Below are 15,164 nucleotides of genomic sequence, written 5' to 3' on the forward strand. Positions count from 1 at the left end.
CTCCACCGCATGACCTCTAAGCCTAATTACTTTCCCAAAGGCCTCACCTCCAAATACCATCACATTAGGAGTTAGGTCTTCGAATATGGATTTGGAGGGGCCCAATTCAGTCCATAACTGCAACATATCATCCAAATGGGATAGCTTGGGCTACAGCCTCTGAGTTCCAAGAAGGCTCGTTCAGGCTTCCATTCAAGTATGACCTTTTCCAGGTTGTTTGAATGGATTGGGCCCAATAGTATCCTTAAACAGAGGATATGATTTCTCCAAAGGCCAAACAGGCCTATTACTCATTAGGACTCTTTCGTCTGAGGGGTAGGGAGCAAGAACATTTTATTCCTGGTGGTCTGCAGTGTATCACAAGACACACCAGCCCACACAACCCTCCCAAATGTTATAGTCAATGCAAGGTCCTGGATTTTTTCAGGGTTCATTAACCATCCTCAATCAGTCATATGATTTATGATCACAGTACACTCATTTTTAGCTTGATTCTCAGCTTCAGAAATAATCACAATGCCATCAATACAATGCACTAGAATGCTGTACAGCTGCTTTACACTGGTTCTGCCTCAGTAACTTGTGACAACACCCAGGCAAGTTCAAATATCCTTGAGGCAAATGTACATCAGGAGCCATTCCACATGAATGCACATTGCTGTTGACTCTCCCTAGCAACACTTATTGAAAAAAAAGGCACTAGTTAGGTCAGCTAAAGAAAACCAGTCAGCTTTAGCTCGTGGAAGTAATCTATTCAGCAGCTGAAAAATCTGGACAAGCATTAGGGTTACTGTTTAATGGCGCCCACTGCACCCCAGGGTCAGCCCCCATCATCCATCAGCCTGCTCACTGGCTTTGGGTTATTGATGAGCATATGGGCACTCACACATCTGCATCCAACACATCCTTAATTAGGGCAGTAGTTTTGTGTGGCCCTAAGCAAGCGATAGTGCTTCATATTAACTCTTCCAGTAGGCTTGGGTAACTCCCGTTATTCATATCCAATTAGTACTGGCTTTTGGACAGACCTACAAGTAATTTTTCTCATTTTACTCAGTAGAGGGGGAAATTTTTAACCAATCATTACATCCACTCCAATTATACATTCAGGTAAAGGAGACATCCCCACAGTATCCTTTTTTAAATCATATATTTCAACTTTTAAGGAGAAGTCCATTTTTATTTCTTTAACAGTAGTATCTCTTAGTTCCCCTAAACTAATTCTATCACCCCTAAGGGGCCCATTAGCAATGCTCTTGTATTGAGGTGACTAAAATTTGCAGGCCGTTACACCTGCACATTTGTAAAAGGCCTTGGTTCTCCTACAGGGATTTGGTCAGGAGACCCTGTCCTTCACATAACACTCTTCCTCCATGACCACGTGTGGTCAGTGGAAGTCTAAAGATGTAAAATAATAGATTTCTGTTGTTTGAAGCTACAGTAAGTAGAAAACTGGTATCGTTCTCCAGTATTAAAAGTGGCAGTTTGGAACTCTATGCGGTGGGCTCCTAAGAGACTTTCTCTATCTGAAATTCCTCTAATCTCGGACAAGACAACCATATCTGCTTTGATATTTTAATATCTTGGAAAGTCTAAGGAGAGGCAGTATATTTCCTTAGCCTTCCATAACATTCTATCAAGGTTTCTGCCAATTTCCCCTTTTTAATGCCATTTTAAATTGGTCATTTAAAGGCTTCCACACAGGTAGGTCCTGCTGTTTTCTTGTTTTGATTTCCTTTCTTTTGTAAAACCCTCATCTTTGTATTATCTTGAAGTCTCACAGGAGGAAGCTGGGATAAAAGATCCCAAACTGCCTCTTTTTACATCCTTTGAGGTCCTGTGAGCAAAATCACAGTGGTGTCCATGGTGGTGGGGCTCCTTTTATCATAACCGGGGTGAGGGCCATCCCATCCCATCCCATCCCATAGGAGCTCACTTCATGGTCATCTAAGCCAGTCCAGTCCTGTCAGCATCAGCAGTATTTCTGCAGCTTCAGGAGATACTGACATTTAAATGACAAGGGAGGAGCAGACCAATCACCCTTCCTAGTATGAATGTCCACCTTAATCCATTCCAGTCAGCAAGGATTTTTCCTTGAACTATCCCCACAAAAATGGCAGCCAACAGAGTATCCAGTCTGAGTGAAAACATCTCCCTTAATTCAGTGGTGTTCAAACCCAGAGATCCTGCTACTTGATCTAACATTCTCAGGAGCCATTTTAACAGGCGTCATCAGGAAATGACTGTGACAATCTGCAAAATGGCTGTTTCATCGCTGAATGATCCCTTGCTGATTCCAGCCCTTTATCACCAAGCTGCCCCACTTGAATTTCTTAGTTAGAGTGGGGCTCAGAGGCTAGGCCGACCCATCAAAAATTATGAGTGCCCATGTCCCTTTGGTTGGAGCTCCATTTGCCAGCCAGAAAGGATGAAGTTCCAAAGGACATTCTGAACTTTCACTTTTGCTAACGCTGAAAGCAGCAATTAAGAAACTGATTTAGCTAACCTGCCATGAGTTTGCACTTGTTTTCTAATGTTGCTAGTTCCTGGTGTTCAGGTTCTATCATTTCTAGATTGCAATAGAAAGTCTTATTAGTAACTGCTTTCAAAGCCTATGTTACTTCAAATCAAGTGTAGCTTAACAATTGTGTCTGCATCAACAGTTCATTTTCATCCCCTTTATCAGAATCATCCTTTTTCTTTCTCAATAAATAATGCCTAAGCTGTATTTTTAGCAAAACATGAGTCAGAAAGTCTTCTTAGCAATCTCATCTCTAATGCCAACCTACTAAAACAGGGTTCAACTGCTAAGGAAAGAAGGCTGTTGGGACCCCAAATAACAATACAGATCTCCAGCTTATTGGGGAAAAAGGAAACCATATGACAACAGTGATAAAGTAGGATTTAGATCGCTGTCAATAGATGGCTCACAGCAAGAGGCCTAGGGGAGACCTGGTGCGAGCTCCTACCTGTACCTTCTATGCAGGTCACGGGTCATGCGTGCACGCACTGTCTCTTTTGGATCAGGAACCACGTACATGTGCATAGAACACCTTAGAGCTAGGTAGTTCAAGAATCTCGCTGGGTTTTTTAATATTTTGCTAGTCACATATGCATATTACTGCTACAAAATCAGTAAAAGCTACCCCAAATCTTCCCGGATCCATGGTTGTTACAAAAGTAATGTTATTAACCAGCATGTTTCAGGTGTTGGGACCAGAGCTTAGTGAAATGCAGAAGCTTTAGCAAAACAGCTCAGGCTAATTCCAGAACTTCTGGAAATTAACCTGCTCAGCACACCATGAGGAATTGTCCTTCCATTCCTAGTTTACTGTTATGATTGATAGGGAGTTGACATGGATCAAATTCTTTTATCACGTTTATCTAAATGATTACATATTTTTCATCTCTTATCCTTTGCTGTGGAAAATTTACATCAATTTTCTTCTTCCTAATGTTAAACCATTCTTGCTTTTCTGGAAAAAACCCAATTTTATCTTTTTTTGGTGCATTGCTACGGTATATCTGATTTGGTATTTGGAATTGTTCCTACTTTTGTTCATGAATGAACTGACCTGTATAATTCCTTTCTCACACGTGCCTCCTCTGGTTTTGTTACCAGGTTTACACTAGCCTTATTGAACAAATTGGAGAGTGTTTCCTGTTTTTATATTCTCTGAAGACTGTAACATTTTTTTCAATAAAAGATAGATAGCACAATTTCTTTATGAAACAATGTCAATCTTCTGATTCAACTTTTTTAATGGCTATCCAATTATCTTTCTAGTCCTTGAACCAATCTTGGTAAGCTATGTTTTTTTAACTTGTTGGTTTTAATTTTTCATGTATGTTGTGATAATGTTATTTATTTATTTATTTTTTTAACCTCTGTTGTCTATACCTGTGTCCTTCTTTTGGTCCTAGCATTATTAATGTGACTAATATACTGAATAGGTAATAATGTCAACATAATCAAAATATAACCAATTGTCCTCCCATCATTCATTAAATATTTTTCAGAGTGGATTTTTTTTCCCCCAACCCAATATGAAATTCTAACAAGCCCAATTTGAGTGATAGATAGTTCTAACTAACTTCAAGTTGTAAACACAGTCTAATTAATAATTGGCACATCTGGTCCTAGCATTAATCAAAACTCTGAACTAGATTTACCATCGAAAAATTTTCTCCTTCCCCTCCTAGAGACTGTTTTAGGCTGGAATCCCGCAGTGGGGTAGGGGTGTTGATTTACCTTCTCTCTTTTTGGCCTTCCCAGCTAGCTAACCGGGGCTGGCCTCGTCAAGGGTTGGTGTTTGGTAGAGAGGGAGAATGGGGGAGGTGCGGGAGCTGTCTTACCTGAACTGGCCCAACAATAAACTGGCTTCCGCACCACCGGTGCTGAAAGGTGATTCAGCCTGCATCTCAGAAGGTGTCCTGGTGATTTCTGGATGCTTCAGATGTTTCCTCGCTTCTTCATTATCTCTCACATGCTCTCACTCTATTTCTGAATTCACTATAACAAAAAATTTGTCCATTTTATTAGTGGGTTCAAAAAACACACTTTGAGACTTGTTTGAATCTATTTTATCTTCTTTTACTCTCTCTCTCTCTCTCTCAATGAGTTCATGTATGTAAAGCATTTAGAACACGGCCTGACTATACATATGCCACATACGTGATAACTCTAATAAACCACTAGGGTCAATTTTGTCCAATGTTATCTTCTCAATGCATAGAACAGTTTCTGGCACAATAAAATAAAATGAATGTCCCTGTTAACCTTTTATGCCTTCCTTTCTTCTTTGTTGTTTCTCTTCTTAAGGATAAAATTTAGCTCTATTATTTATTCTAAAATAAAAAAGCATTTATGTCTATAAATTTCTCTGAATGAACAGATTTTGCTGCATGCTACAATTTTAATGGGCATATTTTCTTTCTCGTTTAGTTCTATGTATATTTTAGTTTCAATTATTATTTTTATACAAAGATGTAATTTATAAGTGTTTTTAAATTTCCTGATTTGGGTCATATTTTTATCTTTTGTTATAGATTTATTGTGTTGTGGTCAGAGAATATATTGATAATACTACATTTTTTCAATCTGTTGAGATTTACTTTATGATATCCTATGTATATGATATTCTTTTACCTTTTCCACGAGTGCTAGAGAAGATATACATTCCCTGCTTGTTGAGTTCTGTAAGTGTCCACTTTGTTTACAAACTTTTTGTCTCTGGACCGCTGTACATTCTCAAAAATATATTGAGGACTTCAGTGACCTTTCTTTTTTCTTTTTTTTCTTTTTTTTTGATGTGGGTTATACCTAACAATATTGAGCATGTTACAAATTGAAACTGAGACATTTAAAAATGTGTATTGTCATTTAAAATTAACAATAAAACCATTACATATCATTAAGAAATAACTGTAAAAACTTGAGTCTTTTTTCTAGATTTTTTTTTTTAACCTCATGTATTTTATGCATAGCAATCTAAAAATGACTGGTATTTTCTGGATTTATTTTCCCTCAGCACCACTAAATGAGGCCTGCAGGCCAGAAGTAGCAGCATCGCCTGGGCACTTCTGAGAAATGCAAAATCAGACCTACTGGCTCAGATTCTGCAAGGAGTGGTCAGAAACTGTTCTACCAGGTTCTCCAGGTAACTGATGCTTAGTACAATTTGAGAAGCACTGCTTAACACTGTATAATGATCATCCTTCCTTAAAGAAAAAAACAAAAACAAAACAAAAATGTACATAGCTTTAGTCCTACTTTTAAAGTTTTGTTAGAATCTATACACAGAAAAATACACAAAGTGTAAGGGCAGAGCTCAGTGCATTTTCACAAATGTGTAACTAACACTTAGCTCAAAAAATAAACATTACCAGTATCCTTGACTTTATACTATTCATTAATTTGCCTGTTTTTGAGCATAGAACATACAATGAGTGACTTTCTTTGGTTTCTCACTTCTTTTGCTCAACATTTTGTTCCTGATATGCATCCATGTAGTTCCCTATATGGAAGTTCATTCATTCTCACTGCCATATAATATTCTGCTATATACTATGCAGTATACAGTATTCTGTAGGAATGCAGCACAACTTGTCCATTTTACTATCAGAGATTTGAGTTGTTTAGCTTTTCACAATTACAAACACACATGCTCATACATATCTTTTGGTAAATATGTGTATGTATTATATATATATATATATATATATATATATATATATATATATATTTAATATGTAGCTAATTGAAAGGTTTTTTTTAAAAAAATGCTTGTCACATTTAATACAGAACATTATAAATCTCAAGGAAATTCATCACTGCTGTAGACAAATGAGCAGGAAAAACACAAATGTTTCATCAGTTAAAATATTCTATATTGTAATATGAACTTACTAAATACACATTTTAGCATACACAAATTTAGCCTGTTTTCTGTACAAAACCTTTGAAAAGCTTGTTTTGTTTGATCATTTTCCGACTGCCTAGGTCAATAGTGTGCAATGGAAATATAATGCAAGCTATATAGTATTTAAGTTTTCTAGTAGTCCCATTGGAAAAAAAACTGTTGAAATTAATGTTAATATATTTTATGAACTCATAGCTAAAATACTATAGTTTCTACCTAATCAGTATAAAATATTGAGTAATTTTACATTCTTTTTTATACTGTCTTCAAAATCCAATATATATTTTACATTTATAGTATGTATCATTTCACACTCTAAAATTTTTTATTATTCGGTATTTAGATTTCATAAAATTTACAGTTGAAAAAGTAGATTCACATAACCAGGTTTTTCCAGCCATACTTAAAAGCTTTCCAATAACTGAATCAAGTATCAGTTTTAAACTTATTAAAATTAAGCACTAAATGTAGATATTGAGTTATTCCATCACACTTGGCACATTTCAAGAGTGCAACAGCCATGAGTGGCTTAGTGGTTACACTATTCGAAAGCACAGATCCAGATCAAGAGTAGTTTCTGTTTTCCTCCACAGGCTACTTGAAGCTGCGATGCAAATGCTAAATATATATATTATTTTAAATGTGGAAGACAGAGAATTTTCAAATTAGATGAGAATGAATATTTTTTTAGTCTACTTCTTTTTGGGGGGATATCTTTGTACTTTCCTTTCAATTTTTCTGTGAACCTAAAACTGCTGTTTAAAAAGTAAAGCCTTTTTAAAAGAAAATGCAACATGGAAATTTTTGCTAATAACGTTCAATTTAACTTATGATGAAGATTATGTTACACAAGGTACATGGGATGAAAACTGCATGGCTGATTCAGCAGGGAACTGTCACTCGTGTGCATAGTTTGGGGAAGGTGGGACTAATGGGAGAGAAGTTGGAGAAAATAGAGTATGAAAGTACTTGCACATAGTACAAATCTATGATTTTATTCTGTATTCCAGGGAGCACTGTTAATGTTTGAAGCCATCATCTATTTGGATACAAAAATACAAATACCTATCTAGCAATCGATGCACAGGATGACAGGGAGGAAGGTGAAAGTAGAGGCTAGGGGCCCAAATTAGGAGGTTAGTTCAATTATCGAAGCAAGAAAAAACTAGAACCTGACCTTGGGATAATGGAGATGGAGAAACGAGGGAAGATGCAAGAGATATTTAAGTGACAAAAGTAGCAAGATGTGGTGACCAGTTGGATACGGGAAATATTAAGTTGGGAAGTACCCAGCATAACTCCCAGGAAAGTGACTGGTCAAACCTTTGCACCATTAGCCAAAATAGGATGACTGACAAAGACAGGTTAGAGGGATGGAGATCATTCTAGGGCAGAAAGAAATCCTGAGAGGCAGTGTAGTCTGAGACTTTGTTTCAAATAGCAACTCCATCATGTTTAGTTATTAAGCAAATTATCTTCTCTGAGCTCCTGGATCCTCATTTATAATATTTCCTACTTTGAGAACTTTTAAGAGGACCAACTATTAATATTTATGAATGTCAAACTCAGAATAAACTAGATACTCGATTTGAAATATATATTTGAATCTGAAGGTCTGCATTGGATACTATGCTGTATATGCATGAAAGGGATGAACCCTAGGGCTTACCCTCAATCAGGTAATTTAATCTTACAGTCTTTGGAAATAGCAGTGTTTATGAGATTTTTGCCTGTTGGAATTTTGAACCTAAGGTGACTGAGGCTGACATCACAATCTATTTCTGTTCTCATAACACACATTCAATGACTGACTTAACTGGCATTTTATGTTCTATAAAAATGTGATATAAATTAAATGTAGTGACTGCTGCAGGAACCATCAAATTAAACTACATTACTTTTATAAATCATCTTTGTTATGTAGAAAAAGATAGCAATATAAATATCTTATAGTATTTTATCTCAAAAAGAAAAGAGGAACAAATCATCAAAAAGTATATCCTATGATCAAATTCATTTTCTTCAGGTTTTAAAGATAATTTTTAAAAAGGGACTCCTTTAGTTGCCAATAACGTATTAACAGAGCTTTCTACTATGAGATAGGTCTCCCATTTTGCAAACTAATTCAAAGAAGATTCCACAGTCATTTTTGAAATACATGGAGGGTCACACAGCACAGCCGTTGTATTCTTTCTAACCACGGCTAACTTCCACCTGTACAGGAATTTCATTGCACACTGGACGTGAGCAAGGGAAATATCCGGCAGAATTCAACCCCCAACTGTGCTGTCGGAGTGGACTTCATTTTTCAAGTTTAGCGGGTATTTAACTTCCTGGAAACGCCCCCAAGCCACACACGCCGTTCCGCTCTCACGTGACAGCGACCTCACGCTAGATTTCCCACGCTCCCGGAGGCCGCCGAGAAAGCAAATGCTTTGTTTTAGAAGGCGACTGAGCATGCGCTGCAGTTCTGCGCACGCGCTGTAGTTCCGCGCATGCTCAGAGGCTGAGGCCGGCGGGGCGCTGGGAGCGTCGCGGAGCCCGGCCTGCCCCGCCCCCGCCCTCAGCGCCAGGCTTCCTAGGCGCCCCGGCTTCCCTTTCCGTGAGTGGAGCGGCGGCCGTTGGTGTGTTTCTGCTCCGCAGAGGCCGCTTGCAGCTCGCCTGCGGCGACCATGGCACCTCGGAAACGCGGGGCCGCCCTGCGGCTCTGCGCCACAGGTAACGCCCGCGCGGGCCGGTGTGGGTGGGCGCGGGAGCCTTCCCCCGGGTGGGGTCGGGCCTGGTTGCGGGTCTCCGGCCGGAGGTGGAGGGAGGCTGCGGGGTCGCGGAGATACATCCTCGCGGTCAGGGCCCCTCTTGACTGAGCCGATGGCTTGGGGTCCTTCCCCCGACGCATCTTTGCCAGAGACCGTTGCCAGGGGCGGAAAAGATGCGGCTGCCTTCTGTGTGATTCTAATTCTCAGGGTTGCAGGAAGTTTCAGTAGCACTGACTTCACTGATGGGCGTGCAAGATGCCATCTTTTCAGTTCAGCTTGTAGCCAAACCATGCTTTGGCTTTGGGTTCCCAGCCTTGTCACGTCTGAAGGACTGTTACCCACCCAGGGGCTAAGGGAGGGATGGCCAAGGACAGAAGGTGGTTAGGGCGTCGGGACTATGCAGCGTGAAAAGTGACCTGTGGGTGTGTGGGCCTTTCTCGGCCTCCCCACGCCAGACCAGGGGCTCTGGTCGTCACTGTGGTGTGTTTACTTCCTCGGCGACCGTTTAGTTCCCACTGGGTGCCAGACACTCTTCCGCAATAAGCATTACAGGTGTGGCTTCTGTACATTTTGGGGCAAAAAACGAATAGTATTTTGAATGGCATTTGGAGTTTATACCGAAGAGATAATTGCTGCTAGAGGAAAGGGAGAAATACAGAAGAATGAGTTCTGTCTATACTCCAAAAATAAAAATGGAATGGTAAAAAGGAAAAATACCATGAGAATAAAAGTGTATTTTAAAACAACCTCTGTGCTTAGATTGACTTGCTTCACTTGCTTGTCACACACAGTATGGCTGCATGAAGAGTACGTATTTGTTAAACACATGATCTGTCTGTTTTTGTATCACTTTGCCCTGGGATGGCTCAATACTGAATTTTTTCGTAGGTTGTAAAAACAAAACAAAAAAACACAAAAATAAAAGCATTTTATAGGTGATTAAGCATATAGTATAAGTCAAATGGTAACTCAGCATTTATCATACGCATTTTGTCTTTTTCAGTTTTTTTACTTGATGTGGCTTTCTGTAAAGGATTTGTGGAAGATTTAGATGAATCGTGAGTATATACATTTGTAAATAGTATCCTGTTCCAACTCTGAGTATTTGCGTGATTCTAAGCTTTTAACACAGATCGTAATGACCAGTGCTTATACAGCACCAATTTTGTCCTAGGAGTCGTCCTAAGTGCTGTATATGTACAGAATGGGGTTGTGCTCAAAATAATTTTACTAAGTTATGAGATCAAAAAAACTGCTAAACTTTTCTATATTCTATTGTTTTACCTTGTGTTTGTTGCTTTTTTTTTTTCCCCTGCATTAATCACCACTAAGTGGATGCTGGACTTTGGGAACTATGCTAGAAACTTCTTTCATAGCATCACAGCGTTAATCACAAGGTGTTCTTACAGCATGCGAGGAGTCCTGTTCCAGCCCCAGACCCTGTATGTGATCTTTTAGGCAGTTACAAGGCTTTTCCTGGCAGCCCTCACGGGGCAAGCTAGCCTCCCACACCAGGCTCGGTACACAGGGAGTTGTAGTCATAGACTCCGGCCTCCTGGGCCGGCCATGCTCATACACGTGTTTGTATCCCTAGCCCAGTTGCCTTGTGGGGTTTTGGGGGACTCACCCAAGGCATTTCCCAGGCACCTCTGCTGAGACCTCCTTGCTGAGGGTCTTGGCTGAAACACTTTACTCCACTTGGACTCCATGCCTTTCCACTCCTGTCCTTTTGTCCTGGGCAGATACAGTGTCTCTGCCCACGGGTCCACAGAGAGGCCGAGGCAGAAGCCTTTGGCCTAGAGCTCCTCAGCAGTGAGATGAGCTCCTCTGTGCTGACCCGCCTGACTCTTGCTTGCTGCTGTTCCACTTGGAAAAATGGACGCTGAGGAGCTGGCACCTGTTTTGCGTCTTGGCGTGGCTTGGCGCAGTAAGTGAATAAAGCCTGGGTCATCACTTTTAGTTTGGCTTGTGGTCCTAGTTAGTTGACCATGTCTCCACCACAGGACTGGGGTAGCAGCCGGGTGGTTGGTGGAAAACAGCATGGCTGTGGAGAGCAGAAAGCCTAGGGGCCCATGGGCCTTTCACCAGCCATGCTGTGGGGGTTACGGAGTACTGGCAGGTTGTTTCCAGCAATGTTCCGGTTCCCAGAGGAGCCGTTGTTACCAGGGCAGTAATCTCCTTAAACTGCATCACTGTAGACCGCCTCCATGAGAATGCCCTATGAGCAGTGAGTTTGGGGAGGAGGGAGGAGAGATGAGCAGGTGCGGACACCAAAGACCCTCCCCCTTGTCAGCTTGGGGCTCTGGAGACGGACAGATTTGGCTCCCCACCATGTGTCTCCCATCACCGAAAAGCAGGCCTGGCCCACGTTCCCAGAGGCTGTAGAGAGAGGCCCTGCAAACCATCCTGGTGATCCCTTGGGTCTGCAGTGAGGGATTAAGAACAGTGGATAATGAGATTGGTAACCAGACTCCAATTTCTAGGTGTGTCCTTGCTCTGCTTTTACCAGACCCAGTTAAGTTCTCTGGAAATCGGTTCAGTTGGTCTGTGACACAGCCCAAGTCTTAACAGACAAATTTCCAGTCCTGGAAAAAGCAGCCACCACAAGGTAGCAAAGATGGAGCAGCACAAAGAGTGACAGAAGAGTTGGAACCGGCACCCTCTTCTGGGTGACCCAGGTGAAAGCCTTTCAGAAAAGATCTTCAGGTCTGGTTCCTCAGTAACAGAGTCTCAAAGGAGGAGATTGGGAGCCTCCTCACTGCGGATCTCACGGCCAGATTCCAGGCCATGAGGGGAGTGATGGCTGGTCCCACAAGGGTCAGCATGATGACAGCACCTGTGACTATTACAGGTAGTGTCCCACCATCCTGCCCAGTGAGTCTGGAGATGAGTCAAAGAGCCCTGCAATAATTGCCCAGACCTTGGCAGTTGTTAGGGTGAGGCCCCTCTGTCCCGGTGGGGCTAGAGAGCCTCCGCCAAGGTCAGAGTTCACTGGGGCGGTGGAGAGAATTGCACTTCTTGAGCCTTGTGGCCATCAGTGCACAGATGAGTGTGATTCCTACAACCCGTGCTACCGGGAAGAGGCGGATACACAAAATGCTCTTCGGGTCGTGAGTCTGTGGTGACCATTCCCAGCACCCTTGCCCCTGCCTGGTCCTGGGTGAGTACTTTCAGGCCCCCACTGCTGAATGTATTATTGGGGTACATGCATTATCTGTGTGCACTCCCACTTATCTCTGTCCCCAAGCCCCAGTGGGAAGTGCTGCACTGAGGGCCATCTTAGTGGAGCGTATGGAAGACTGAACGTACCCAACTGCCAGCCCTTCTGACATTGTCTCCCAAAAATAATACTGGCTGCCTGGCGAGTAAAGAAATAACTCCTGATCGCTGAGCTGGAGGAAGCCAGAGAGCTCTGGAGACTCTCCATTCATCAGCCCCGGGCTCATGCATAAACCTTAGGTGCTGGGAGACCCGCTGTTGATGATAAGTGCCTCAGTACCGTGGTGCTGCCCTTGACTCTGGTTGCACCTGACGTCAGGAAGAGGCTTGTAGAGGGAGCTTGGTCTTTAGGTGTTGACATCACAAGTGCCGTTTTCCAGCATCGCTCTCCACTAGGCTGATCAGAATTAATTGCCTTCATGTGTAATGGATTCCAGCACGCTTTTAATGTCCGTCTGCAAGGCTGCCCTAAAATTCCCCACCTGTCTGCTGTCGATGGGTAGCTCGTGATCTGGAAAAAGTCCTGCTCCTGGAAGGAGCACTGGCCTTCCACTGTGTTAATGACAACCTCCTAGAGGGCCGAGATGAGGGCAATGCAAAACAAAGACTGCACGCCATGGCAACACACAAGTGGCAACATGGCTGGGTCATTACCACAAACGAGGTACAAGGACCTGGTACACTACTGAAATTCCTGGGCATGATCTGAGAAGCAGTACAGCATCTCATCCCGAAGAGATCATTACCGAACTTTTGGCCCTTTCTGATCCCAAAACAGAAAAGAGGGCCAGGGATTAATGGGCCTGTTCAGCTGTCACTGATGCTGTCACATTGGAGATCTTGATGGTACCCATCTACCAGGTTATCAGAAAGGCCACTGCCTTTGAGTGGGACCTCAATGAACAGGATACTCCAGAAGCCCACCAGCAGGCCTCCCTTTTCTGGATCCCATGGACCCACATTTGCCATTTGAGTTACACGTTGCAGCAACCTCTCAGTTCACTGATGGGAGCCTGTGGCAAAAGGACAGTACTACAGGCCAGCATGAGCTCCCCAAATGGGCTGAAACATAAACACCCTTTGAGAGGTACTTACTGGTCTCTCATTGGACCTTGCTGGACAAGTGCAGTAGTAAATTCATGAGCAGAAATTCCAGTCGTGTTGCTGAATAGGGTCAGCTCTGGAATCTGTAGTGAAGTGGAAATGGCACATATGGTACCTAGCTGGAGTCTTACAACCCCATGAGAAGATCTCATGGGTGCCCTTCCATCTCCAAGGAATAACACCCCAGGAGCCTCCTCTGACCCTATGGGGACCCAGAAATAGAGACTATCTGGATCACCCCTGGTGGGTCCTCCTGGTGAACTTATACTGGAATGGAGTTAGGTGTGGTCCCCATGCAACCTGACAGAGACCTGTCCTCCAAAATGGTAGAGGACTTTCGCACAGCGGGCAGCTTCATGCGTGGTGGGAGGCTGTGCGATTGTCTGCCCGGCCGTGCTCCCACCTCACTCCAGCCCCAGCACATAAGCACTGCTAGATTTTCACTGACTCATGGCGCTGTGGCTAATGGCTTGGCCATTTGGTTGTGTGACATATAAATAGGACCCCCAATGCAGATGAGACATTTGGATAGAGATTGTTTCTGCTCCTAATAGTTTTGTTACCTACGTGATGCTCACCAGAAAGGCCCCTATTCTGACAGAGAAACAACCAAAGAGCGCACCGTGCTTGGCAGCTGAACGTGGAAGCTGAATTGTTCTTCAGAGCAGGCAGATGTGCAGTTAACTGCCTCCCAGATCCATGAGAAGATGGCCCACGGACATTCAGACACCATCCCAGATGGGGCTGGAATACATGGGCTGACACTGTTGTGAGAAGACACCAAACTAGCATGCAAAGCTGTTCCGCTCGTCAGACCCTGGATAAGGCTGAACATCCTCCCCAGGAACAGATTGTTCAAGTGAATGGGCCAGGGCTTTCACAGCAGTCCAACACCGTGAGCCCCTCTTCCCGTCCACAGTGTTCTGGATCCTGATTGCGGTCGACACTTTATCCGGGTTTGGCCTGGCCACCCGCATGCAGTCCGCTGACTCAGGCCACACTGCCCAGGCCCTACAGGAACACTTCGTTTCCTGTCAGGTCCCCTGAGAACACTGCATCTGCTAAAACCTTGGATTTGCAGCTCAAGCAACACATCAGTGGGCCTACTCATGGGGCACACAGTGGATTCTCCGTGCCCCATATCATCCCTAACCTGCCGGGGTGGTCGAGCATTTCAATGAACAAGTAAAGGGCAGGTTTAGTCAGCAGATGGGAGGGGACACGATTACCCCAGCCTGGATTGCACACCTCAGGACAGCAGTCTGGGGTCTCAAAGCAGCAGTTCCCCAGTGGGGTACTTTTCATTAGTGCTGCATGTTTGACCAAGGTGTCTGCCTGCTTCTTCGAATTCTGTGCCCTTTTACTATTATTAACACTTGGCGTCTCCGTGGGGAACCCAGTAAGGGACTTCCTTACCCGTCACCTCCTTCCCAGAGACTCCAGTTAATGGGAGAAGAGGATGGCTGCCGAACATCAGGGAGTGGGAAACAGCAACGTCCTCTGTTTATCTCTGGGTGCAGAGCTTGGGTTTCGCATACAAGGTCCTCAAGAATAAAGACCATCAGTTAGAGAACCCCGGGACACCAGTTTGCTTAAGGTAACCATGCGGCTGTCTTGGGTCGCTCCACAGGGTGGATATCAGCATATAAAACAGAACTTTTTC

The 15,164-nt window shown here is 43.1% G+C and overlaps 1 protein-coding gene and 1 long non-coding RNA gene across 3 annotated transcripts in view; both read left to right on the forward strand.

The window, feature by feature from the left end:
- Positions 1 to 5,639, forward strand: part of LOC141573127 (uncharacterized) — a 339,255-nt gene extending 333,616 nt beyond the window's left edge. Inside the window, exon 3 of the long non-coding RNA XR_012498709.1 lies at positions 5,532 to 5,639. This is a non-coding gene — a long non-coding RNA (uncharacterized LOC141573127). The remainder of the gene's footprint in view (positions 1 to 5,531) is intronic.
- Positions 5,640 to 8,923: 3,284 nt separating this feature from the next.
- TMX3 (thioredoxin related transmembrane protein 3) overlaps positions 8,924 to 15,164 on the forward strand; it is a 41,105-nt gene continuing 34,864 nt past the window's right edge. The window contains exons 1-2 of one of the 2 annotated variants that reach the window (XM_019729345.2): positions 8,924 to 9,140; positions 10,182 to 10,236. In XM_019729345.2, the coding sequence (XP_019584904.2) occupies positions 9,095 to 9,140; positions 10,182 to 10,236 (101 nt within the window). In that variant the 5' untranslated portion in view covers positions 8,924 to 9,094. The remainder of the gene's footprint in view (positions 9,141 to 10,181; positions 10,237 to 15,164) is intronic. The other variant, XM_074339862.1, reaches the window with a different exon arrangement.

The sequence above is a fragment of the Rhinolophus sinicus genome, linkage group LG09, assembly GCF_036562045.2.
Source record: "Rhinolophus sinicus isolate RSC01 linkage group LG09, ASM3656204v1, whole genome shotgun sequence".
Taxonomy (NCBI): domain Eukaryota; kingdom Metazoa; phylum Chordata; class Mammalia; order Chiroptera; family Rhinolophidae; genus Rhinolophus; species Rhinolophus sinicus.